Source organism: Oryctolagus cuniculus, chromosome 4 (genome assembly GCF_051225735.1).
Source record: "Oryctolagus cuniculus isolate XC-2025 breed Fujian yellow rabbit chromosome 4, ASM5122573v1, whole genome shotgun sequence".
Taxonomy (NCBI): Eukaryota; Metazoa; Chordata; class Mammalia; order Lagomorpha; family Leporidae; genus Oryctolagus; species Oryctolagus cuniculus.
In genome coordinates this window covers 120,426,166-120,438,530 of record NC_142870.1, presented here as the reverse complement: position 1 = coordinate 120,438,530, position 12,365 = coordinate 120,426,166, and the positions used below count along the sequence as shown (strand labels likewise).

The 12,365-nt window shown below is 36.0% G+C and overlaps 1 protein-coding gene across 4 annotated transcripts in view; it reads right to left on the bottom strand.

Moving 5' to 3' along the window:
* The window catches only part of IFT80 (intraflagellar transport 80), a 132,675-nt gene that overhangs the window by 37,482 nt on the left and 82,828 nt on the right, over positions 1-12,365 (bottom strand). For all 4 annotated transcript variants that reach the window (XM_070072586.2, XM_017346881.4, XM_089332149.1 and 1 more), the window contains 3 exons: positions 11,009-11,127; positions 7,163-7,237; positions 2,178-2,341 (listed from right to left, as the gene is read on the bottom strand). In XM_070072586.2, coding sequence (XP_069928687.1) covers positions 2,178-2,341; positions 7,163-7,237; positions 11,009-11,127 — 358 coding nt within the window. The remainder of the gene's footprint in view (positions 1-2,177; positions 2,342-7,162; positions 7,238-11,008; positions 11,128-12,365) is intronic.

Genomic DNA, 12,365 nt, shown 5'->3' with positions numbered 1-12,365 from the left:
GCTAAGCAATCTAAAACAATAAAAACAAAGCTAGAGGCATCACAACAACAGACCTCAAGAAATACCACAGGGCAATTATAATCAAAACAGCCTGGCACTGCCACAAAAACAGATGTGTAGACCAATGGAACAGAATAGAAACCCCAGAAATTAATTCACACATCTACAATCAACTTATTTTTGACAAAGGAGCAAAAATCAACCCCTGGAGCCAAGACAGTCTCTTCAACAACTGGTGCTGGGAAAACTGAATCTCTGTATGCAGAAGCATGAAACAAGAACCCTACCTTACGCCTTCCACAAAAACCCACTCAAAATGGATCAGAGACCTTAATCTATGATGTGATACCATCAAATACTAGAGAACATTAGGGAAACCCTACAAGACATTGGCATAGGGAAAGACTTTTTGGAAAAGATCCCAGAAGCACAGGCAATCAAAGCCAAAATTAACAAGTGGGATTACATCAAGCTGAGAAGCTTCTGCACTGCAAAATAAACACTCAAAGTGAAGAGGCAACCAACAGAATGGGAGAAAATATTAGCAAACTATGAAGTGGACAAAGGATTAACTTCCAGAATCTATAAAGAGTTCAAGAAATTAAATAACCACAAAACAAACAACCTAGTCAAGAAATGGGCAAACATTTTTCAAGAGAAGAAATTCACATGGTCAATAGACACATGAAAAAATGCTAAGGATTACTAGCCATTAGGGAAATGCAAATCAAAACCACAATGAGGTTTCACCTCACCCTTGTTAGAATGGCCCTCATACAGAAATCAATAACAATTGTTGGTAAGGATGTGGGAAGAAGGGTACCTCAACCCAATGTTGGGGGGAATATAAACTGGTACAACCACTGTGGAAGGCAATATAGAGATATCTCAGAAAGCTGAATATAGACCTACTGAATAATCTAGCCATCCCACTCCTGAGAATTTTTCCAAAGGAAATGAAATTTGCATATGAAAGAATGATCTGTACCCCTATGTTCATTTCAACTCAATTTACAATAGCTAAGATATGGATGGAATCAACCCAGATGTCCATAAACTGAGGACTGGATAAAGAAATTAGGGCATGTATACACTATGGAATACTACACAGTGGTAAAAAAAAATGAAATTCCTTCATTTGCAAGAAAATGAACAATTTTTTTTCTAGTTTGTCTGTTTGGTTTTGTTTCTTTTTTCTTCATGCTAGCTGGTGAACTCTCTGTTTAGTGTAGGGTTAATTTTATGAGTATAAAAATTAACTGAAAAATTGATCTCTGTAAACAATTAGAATAGGAAAGAAAGAGGGAGGAGGAAGAAGGAGGGGAATGTGGGTGGGAGGGAGGTGAGGGGGAGAATCATCATGTTCCCAAATCTGTATATATTAAATACTTGAAGTTGTATTCATTAAACAAAATATATATACATTATATATATACATACATATATTTAAAATGGTATAGTGAAGTATGATATTTACTCTATTACCAAATGAAGAAAAAGGAATACTAAAAATGATTTTAAAACTTAAAAATTAATATACACTCTTAAAATCACAATCTTGAATTATAACTGTTTACCTATATATAATATGTTATTATATATTATATTATATGTATAAATAACAATATATAATATTAAGTATATATAATACCACTATATATTATATAAAGTCACTCATGTCCCACATGGGAGTGCCTGAGCTCAATTCCTATCTCTAGCTTCTGACTCCAGTTCCCTGGTAACACAGGCCCTGGGAGGCAAAGGTAATGGTTCACATAATTGAGTTCCTGCTACCCACATAAATGATTGCATTCCCAGCTCCTGGCTGGGGCCATGGTCCAGACCTGGCCTTTGCAAGCATTTGAGGAATGAATTAACAGATAAGATTTTTCTCTCTCTGTCTTGTCACTTTGACTCTCAAATTAAAACATTAATAAAGATTTGTTCCTTTCCACTGATCTTTGATGTTGTGACAATATCTATTTGTTCTATCAAGTGAAGACAGTATGACAATTTTATTTCTTAATTCAGGTTTAGAACAAATTAGGAAGCTTACAATTCTTTAATATGAAGTAAACATATTAACAGATGAAAAATGAAAGCTAAGCTATACACACTTTATGGCATTAACTAGTTTCATGGGAATCTGACATGGAAAATCGTAAAAATATACTTACTTTTTTCATCAGCTTTGTCTTTTATTGCTATAGTGTCATTACTCAGAGACACAGTCTGTGCATTCAGAATATCTGTTCTCATTCCAGGGAATTTTGGAGAAGAAATGAAGCGCCCTTCATAAGAATATAAATAGATACCACCACCATCTACAAGAAGAAAATGTCTAAAAAATAAAAATATATTCTTAAATATAAGTATACTATATTTTCTTTTATATATTAGAAAACAGTTTATCCTTTGGAAACATCTAGATTCAACAAGTAAAATAAGTACACAGATATATAAAAAAATAAAGTGTTAAAAAAACCTGAAAGTCAATATTGTTGCTTTGGTTTGTTTCCTGGGTTTCTATCCATTAAAATGACAACAATGTCCATAATTGTCACCCTAAATACTAAAATTTTGAGTTCTTACACATTACACCTACAATTGATTTCCTTTCCTTAAGAAGAATCTCTATACAAAGGGAATCAGAAAATCTTATAATTTACAATTCTGTGATTTGGTTCCAGACGCTATGTTTTATGAAACAGTATTAATACATATTTCATAAGGATTATGTTAAAGATAATTAAAGATTAAATACCAAAGACTAAAACAGTATAAAAAAAACTTGACATCAGTGCCAGAATTTATTAAAATAAGATGCTTCTGTCTTTAAAACCATGTGGTGATGATCAGCATATAGTCATACTTAAAAACTCTTAAATTTTTTGCAGCAGAGTCTCAAGTTCATTTGTTATGTTGACAGCTATATTCCAGGTATAGGTTTTGGTGTAGTCATTTTTTATTAACTAAAAACAAATATTTTATGGCTACTATATTTCTCCTGTTTTAAAGAATACTTATAGTATATATACATCTCTGTATGTCTACCCTACTTATCCTTAGTATAACTTCTTTTTTTAATTTTTTAAAATTTTATTTATTTATTTATTTATTTATTTTTTGACAGGCAGAGTGGACAGTGAGAGAGAGACAGAGAGAAAGGTCTTGCTTTGCCGTTGGTTCACCCTCCAATGGCCGCCACGGCCAGCAAGCTGCAGCCGGCGCACTGCGCTGATCCGAAGGCAGGAGCCAGGTGCTTCTCCTGGTCTCCCATGGGGTGCAGGGCCCAAGCACTTGGGCCATCCTCCACTGCACTCCCTGGCCACAGCAGAGAGCTGTGGGACAACCGGGACAGAATCCGGCGCCCCGACCGGGACTAGAACCGGTGTGCCAGCGCCGCAAGGCAGAGGATTAGCCTAGTGAGCCGTGGTGCCGGCCAGTATAACTTCTAAAAGTGCAATTACTGGATCAAGGAGCACACAATTGAAAATATTTAACATATATTGTCAAACTGCCTTTTGAATGGTTGTGTTGTTTTATACAGACACTACAGCTGTACTGGCATGCCTGTTTCCTCAATGCTGAAAACATTACTACTTTTCAAAATTTTATGTTCCAGGTTTTAATATTCCTTGTTTCAGAAATTGCTAATTTTTCTTTTGTCTTGGAAATAAAAGGGAAATAAGCAAACACTAAGACCAATCAAAAGTTAGTATTTAGGGGCCAGCACTGTGGCGTAGCAGATAAAGCTGCCGCCTGCAGCATCCAAATGGGTGCCGGTTCAAGTCTGGGCTGCTCCACTTCTGATCCAGCTCCCTGCTAATGTGCCTGGGGAAACAGTGGAAGACAGCCTAAGTTCTTGGGCCCTGCTCCTTTGTGGGAGACCCGGAAGAAACTCCCGGCTCCTGGCTTCAGATTGTCTCAGCTCTGGCCATTGTGGCCATTTGGGGAGTGAACCAATAGATGGAAGGCCTCTCTCTCTCTCTCTCCCTCCCTCCAATTCTCCCTCTCTCCCTCTCTGTAACTCTGCCTCTCAAATAAATAAATAAATCTTTTTTTTTTTTTAAAGTTAGTATTTAATGAATACCTAATGTACACAGTTCAATTAAATTCATACTTGAGGATTGGGAGGTAGTTTATTAATTGAAGGGTTTGGGCATGACACATTAATGTATGGCCATACACATTTGTATATGAAAACAATATTTGCCAATCTTGACAAAGTGAAACATCATATTAGTTTTTATTGTTTGTCACAACACTAAAAGCATTTTCTTTCTGAAACAAGCACTATAGCCTTCAACCTTCTTGTGAATAAATACCTTATATTTCTTTTTTTATATTTATATTTTATTTTATTTAATGAACATAAATTTCCAAAGTACAGCTTATGGATTCCAATAGCTTTCCCCTCCCATAACTTCCCTCCCACCCACAACACTCCCCTCTCCCACTCCCTCTCCCCTTCCATTCACATCGATTAATTTTCAATTATCTTTATATACAGAAGATCAATTTAGCATATATGAAGTAAAGATTTCAACAGTTTGCACCCACACAGAAACACGAAGTGTAAAATACTATTTGAGTACTAGTTATAGCATTAATTAAACACCTAAGAGTAATTGTTTATTAACTACAGAGTTCAACCAATAGTTTTAAGTAGAACATAAAAAATACTAAAAGGGTAAAGTATTAAGTTCTTTTTTTTTTCTTTTTTCTTTTTTTTGTTTGTTATATAGTTTTTTTTATTTAATAAATGTGAATTTACAAAGTGCAACTTTTGTATTGTTGTGACGTCCCCCACCAACCTCCCTCCCTCCCGTGGCCCTCCCCTCTCCCACTCCCTCTCCCATCCCGCCCTTCATCACGTTTCATTTTCAATTACCTTCATATACTGAAGATCAACTTAGTATATACTAAGCAAGGATTTCAACAGGCTGCACTCACACAACCACACAAGGTATAGGGTATTGTTAGACTAGTAGTGTTGTTTTTAAGTTTCATAGTAGAACACATTAAGGACAGAGATCCTACGTGGGAAGTATGTACCCAGTGACTCCCGTTGTTGATTTAACAATTGGCACTCTTATTTATGACATCAGCAATCACCCGAGACTCTTGATATGAGCTGTCTAGGCTATGGAAGCCCCTTGAGTTCACCGACTCTGAACTTGTTTAGTCTAGGCCGTATCACAGTGGAGGTTTCTTCCTCCCTTCAGAGAAAGGCGCCTCTCTCCTTGATGACCTGTTCCTTCTGCTGTGGTCTTGTTCACCAGGATCTTTCATTTAGATTGTTTTTGCCACCGTGTCATGGCTTTCCATGCCTGTGAGACTCTCATGGACCTTTTAGCCAGATCCGAATGTCCCAAGGGTTGATTCTGAGGCAGGAGTGCTGCCATTCTATGAGTCTGCTGTGTGTCCTGTTTCCCCAGCAGGATCATTCTCTCCCTTTTAATTCTATCATTCATTATTTGCTTACACTGGCCTTATTTGTGAAATCTCATTGACACATACCCTATCTTTTTGATCAGTTGTTAAATACCTTATATTTCAACAAGCATCTCTAACTGTGTAAACAAGACCAGTGAAAAACACTAAAATAATCCTTAATTCCTTAATTATTTATGCCATTTAACATGTCTTTACTAAGACATACTTAATAAATATATTGATGAATAATGTATAAATAAGGAAATTTCTTTGGAATAATTGGAGTAAAAAGAATTTCAGAAATATGGTTTTGTGGATAGCTGACATCCTTCCTGATGAGTGGCAAAAAGAATTTTGTTTCAAAAATATGACACAACTAAATAAATAAGTCACGCATATATCCATTTCAGTAAATAGATTCAACTTTGACATAACATTTTCTTGATCACTCAAGATCATTAATATGATAATCACACTCTTCAGCAACTATATAACTGAAGGCTTTGATATTCATGAGAATCTGTTGGTGCTTAGAATAACTATACTACTCAGCTACACAGTTCTGTGCTTTTGGCTTTCTCTGTGCTCCTTTGCCAGGCAGTCACTTTCCTTCTTGTCACTGTGCCAGCCTCTAACAATCATCCTTCACCATCACTCTTCTGATTTGCTATTTATAAAAAGCTGTGGGCTAGAAAACCTGATGAACAACACTATTAAGAGCTGCTTAGGTGATGAGTAAAGTGATAAGGAATAGAAGTACGTGGTTTTAGTGTAAAGGTTTTATGGGTAGCTATTTCAGGTAAATGTCGATTATATTTCCATACTGTACTCCAGGTTTTACTGGACTGAAGCTTTGTAAGTCTGACCTCTGATTCAAATTGGATATCACTGTACTTGATTCATTATACTTATTAAGACTGATAGAGCCGGCGCCGTGGCTCAATAGGCTAATCCTCCACCTTGCGGCGCCGGCACACCGGGTTCTAGTCCCGGTTGGGGCGCCGGATTCTGTCCCGGTTGCCCCTCTTCCAGGCCAGCTCTCTGCTGTGGCCCGGGAGTGCAGTGGAGGATGGCCCAGGTGCTTGGGCCCTGCACCCCATGGGAGACCAGGAAAAGCACCTGGCTCCTGGCTCCTGCCAGGATCAGCGCGGTGCGCCGGCTGCAGCGGCGGCCATTGGAGGGTGAACCAGCGGCAAAAGGAAGACCTTTCTCTCTCTGTCTCTCTCACTGTCCACTCTGCCTGTCAAAAAAAAAAAAAAAAAAAAAAGACTGATAGAAAGTTTTCAAGTAAAAGTGTGGGTTCCTGAGTGATAGTTGTTCCTAATTTACTCTCGTTAATAGGCCTGTTTCTTGGTAGAAAACACCATTTTATTAGGTAACTTCAGATTATAAACTAGTGGTGGCTCATGAAAACAAATAAGTTTATCCTCATCATTTTAAATAAATAAATACCTTTAAAATTTCTCATCTTTAATTTTTAACATTGCAGACATGAGACATATAACTCACATATAATCCTTGATAACTTTTTAAGACAGTAAAAAATTGAGACCAAAAAGTTTTAGAACCTCTGACCTAAGAGTTTATTTACTTTTTCCTCTGAAAATTAATAGAAACAGATAGATTCTTCTTTCTGCAAAAGGATGCTTTAAAGACTGCCTACCTGCTACTTGAGATATTTTAAAACCCCAAATTCAAAAGCTAAACATCATAAACAAATTACCTTTCTGCCTGCAGAATTAAACTAACAGTTCCTTCTTTGAGGTCAAATATAAGCGGTGTATTCCAGTTCTTTGTACTAAAAAACAAACAAAATGGATATTGATATTTAAAACACAAAAGTTTTAAACAAGTAGATAAGTACTCATTTTACATAAAGTGACTTTAGGCTCACAGTTATAGATATATTTCTGTTACAGCTTCTGGCTTACTGTTTTGAAAATATCACTTACATGCTTGTATCCTTGATTAGAAAGTAAACACTCTGTGTCTCTAACAATCAGCACATAGTGGACATTCAACAAATATTGATTGTAGGTATTACAGTATGTAAATTGAGGAAGCCAGTTCTGCTATTTATTAACTCTGAGTTTGGACCAGTCATCTAATGTTTCTCATCTGACAAACAGTAACAGTACGGCTGGACAGAGCTGGATTAGAAATATGGTTTTACCACCTCCTAGCCTTGTGAGCTAATAAACTTAACTTCCTAAGCATTAGTTTCTTTATTTGTAAAGTATGGACAATGATGACTTACATAAGTATATGGCAAACTGTCTGCTATATAGCAGGAACTGAATAAACAGAAACTATAATAATATTAACATAATAAATATGACTATTTTCCTACAGGCCTACCAATGTTAATATTGAGTTGAAACAAAAAAAAATTTCTGTGAAACATTCTATAAATATATACTATATTTTTATATATTGTTTATATAGTATAAGATATTATATAAATATAAGATATGTCCATGCTTACTGAGTAAATGGATAAACAAATAACTTTATTTTTATAAGTTATCACCTAATGATATCAATTCTACCGATTCAAACATTATGTCATTCCACTATAACTAGTAGAATAAATCTCATTTAGGACAGTTGACAATGAGAGCCCCATAAACTAAGAAACTCTAAGCTGAAGAGGATAATTCAAAATGAACGTGGAAAATGGAATTAAGAGATAAATTTATTTCAAAGAAAAAAATCTAAAGCCATGCATAATTTTTTCATTAAAATGTTCATAGAAAATGTGTACTATGAAAAAACTATGCACAAATTTCAAAATTTTTTGCATCAAATTAAACATATTTTAATTCAATTTTCAAGAACTTTTTGAAGTACCTCCATAGTTACCTCAACCTGATTAAAATTAATTATTCAAATACCTATTGCTTCAAGTGACTGAGATTTTCTCATGTTCCATAATCCCTTTCCCATATCTCAACTGCTCAACTTCATGTCTTTCTTGATTCTCCCTCAGTGTTTCACTGTTCCTTTTTCCCTTTCATCTAGGGAAAAAAAAATTCATATAATGTTGAGCTTCTTGTTTCTTTACACCCTGCCTCTCTTATTTTGTTACTCCAATTTGGCTATTTTTCCAAGTTGCAGTTTCTTGATTAGCACCAGATTAACCCACAGAAAGTGGAAAATTTTTCCTTAAAGATTTATTTATTTTTTAAAGATTTATTTATTTACTCCACAGAGACAAGGAGAAACAGAGAGGGATCATCTATCTGCTGGTTCACTCATCAAATGGCCACAATAACCTGGGCTGGGCGAGGCTGAAGCCAGGAGCCAAGAGCTTCTTCCACATCTCTCATGTGGGTGGCAAAGGCCCAAGCACTTGGGCCATCCTCCACTGCTTTCCCAGGCACATTAGCAGAGAGCTGGATTGGAAGTGGAGCAATCAGGACTCGAACCAGTGCCCATGAGATGCCGGTGCTGCAAGCTGCAGCTTTAACCTGCTGAGCCACAGCATCGGCCCAGGAATTTTTAATATATAGTTGTAGCATTTAGTTTGATTGAAAATCTTCCTGGCATGTATTACTGGGCTTTAGGATTATAAGATAATCCTACGCTTAATGTGTTTTAATTCATTAATTTATTAAAAGCTATTTATTAAGTACCCACTATATATTGAGTACCATGCTATGTATTGGATATGTAGTGTATAATAAGATACACTTAGTCTCTATCTTCAATATGATATTCAATGATTAAACTATAACCACGTAATGATATAAATATAAGCACAAAATTTTTTGAAACCCTTAACTATTAACAACACTTGAAAGTAGCATAGTGGTTATTTGAGTTTTCTAGATAGTTGGGAAGTCAACTAGTCATATGGTAAAGCCAGCTTATACTAGTTGTTAAATTTTCAAGAATTGTATAAGCAAACTCTTAAAGCCATTATCAAAAATGAAATCATGGCCGGCGCCACGGCTCACTAGGCTAATCCTCTACCTTGCGGTGCCGGCACACCGGGTTCTAGTCCCGGTCGGGGTGCCGGATTCTGTTCCGGTTGCCCCTCTTCCAGGCCAGCTCTCTGCTGTGGCCAGGGAGTGCAGTGGAGGATGGCCCAAGTATTTGGGCCCTGCATCCCATGGGAGACCAGGACAAGTACCTGGCTCCTGCCATTGGATCAGCGCGGTGTGCCAGCCGCAGCACGCCAGCCGCTGCGGCCATTGGAGGGTGAACCAACGGCAAAGGAAGAACTTTTTCTCTGTCTCTCACTGTCCACTCTGCCTGTCAAAAAATAAAAATAAAAAAAATGAAATCATGTAAACTTAAAAGGAAATTATACCTAAAACAAAGATAATACTCATTAGTCATTACTTCCAGACTATTTTATTATATTTTACTATTACTTATGCATCTGATATTATTTATATCTGTGGTATCTAATACAAGTACAATACTACATAATGGTTTGCTTTTATATATCTCCTTTCAACTCTGCTCACAACAAAACCACATTAGTATCTTGAAAGTGGTCATGGTAAAAGTATTTCTATCATGAAAATCAGTAAAGATTGCCAACATGTTTGTTTGTTTGTTGTTTGTTTCCAGAAAGCCAGTTATACAACATTTACCAGCCCTTTAAAATACCAAGCACGTTTTTATTTTTGTTTTAATTTTAGGTGCAAATTTCCTGAATGTATTGAGTCATCCCCTGCATTCTTTTTTTTTAATCCCTTGATTTATAATACAGGGTATACTGGGTATATTGAGTATATATTCTTTTATCATTTGTGAACAACTTTGATCATCAATATGAGTATCCATGATTATTCTGGGCTATGATATTAAGCTAAAATATCTCCCTGTGTCCCTGTGTGAATATCTTTCAGTCATTGTCAGGCTGCTAAGTGACTCTTAAGGTGGATGGGTGATTCCAATTCCTAAACTCTGCATTTTAAAGTCAAATTATACTAAATTCCTTATATGAGTAAACTAAAAGTAAACACTAGGGGCTAGCTTTCTACACAGCAGGTTGAGCCGCTGCCTATGATACCAGCATTTCATATTGGAGCTCTGGTTCAAGACCAGCAACTCCACATCCAATCCAGCTCCCTGCTAATGCACCTGGGAAAGCAATGGAAGATGGCACAAGTACTTGGGCCCTGGCTATCCACATGGGAGACCTGGGTGGAGCTGCAGGCTCCGGACTTCACCTGGCCCTCTCCCTGCAGTTGCAGCCCTAGGGGGAGTGAACCAGTGGATTGTAGGTCTCTTATCTTTCTCTGTCAGTCCCTCTCTCTCCCTGTCATTCTGCCTTTCAAACAAGTAAAATACATATTTTTTTAAAAACTAAATACCATGTCAGATAAGGTATCTCCTATTATAAAAGTGATTATTAACCTTTGAAGAACAAACTTTAACAGATCTATTTTCATGGTTCATAGCTCAGTTTTTCTTACTTCCTTGTTTTAGGTAAGATTAGGATAGATGAGGTTTTGAGAAAGTTAATTTTAAACCAAACCATGTTGATGTGAAAACTTGAAATTCTTCATCACAGACAAAACTCTGTATTCTTAAGAAATGTTAAGATGCTTACGAGAACACGTAACATTGAAGGGATGTTGAAACAACTAAGTGTGCATAGTTCAAAGATGCTTTAATGACTCTGTCTCGGAATTCCAGTAAGTCCACGGCATCGTTAAGTACATTACGAACCTAAACAAGGAAAAATGAAAATACCAACCAACACCATTAAAACACATCAAAATTTTAATTAGGTAAGTCAGCAAGATTATAAAACAAAAAATTCAATGCATTCTTGATTACCTAATTATATAAAAGACAAGAATTCAAAGGAAATCAGCCATAAGGTGGAATAGTTGGGTGTGTAAATTAACCAACAAAGCACAGATACAGAAGATTTCTTAGAAATAAGTCAAAAAAGGCCTAGAAAGATGTCCAATCTGCAATCCAAACTGAATGAGTAGCAGTGGAGTGATAATGTGAAAAACACTCTAACTCTGAGGGATGGTCAAAGAACGGTATTATATTAAGATTGGAAAGAGAATATACAGTTTCTGCTCAAAACAGTAAGGATATCTCTTTTTAGGGTAGATTTTACTTTAAAATTGAAGTTCTACAAAAGGAGACATAATTGCTTTAAAAATCAAAAATAGATTAGGAGGTATCAATTGCATAGTGAAGAAAGAAGCCAATTGCATAGTGAGGAAATCAAGCTGCATAAAAGTACATCCATATGCAAAAAAAAAAAAAAACCCAGAGATAATACATAAGAACGTTAAATATCATCCAACAAAGGGATATTTGCTTATGATAGTCAAGTTGTTGTAAAAGTTTATAACTGAGTAGTTTGCAAGGATTTTAACACTTGGCATTGCTGGCCAGAAATCTTAAATTTGACGGACAAACTGCAGCAAGTCAAGAAAAATAATGGACAAGTTGAATGTACTTAATCTCTTTCTGGTCAATTCCAGAATGGTTAAGTCTGTATCCTAAGAGATGGAAAATAGAAAAAAAGAATGTAATTTTACCTATGTTAGTATTTATTTAAATTCTCTACAAAATGGTATCATTTTTCTAAATACAACATGGCAATTATCAATATAGTGTTAATGAAAAATGAAAGGGCATGGAAAGATAGGAAGAAAAATCAAACTTCTTACAAATACTTCTTTGAAGAATTTACAACTATCAGGCATTGCTATGATTTGAATATTTGCGTCCCTCAAAATTTTTTTAAATGTTTATTTATTTATTTTCATTTATGAGAGAGACAGAGCAAGAGAGAAAGGAGAGAGATCTTCCATTCACTGTTTCACTCTCTAAATCCCAAATGCCCAAAATAGCCAAGGCTAGGCCAGGTCAAAGCCAGGAACCTAGAATTCCATCATGGCATCTCACATGAGTGGCTGGGACCCAAGAACTTGAGCCAA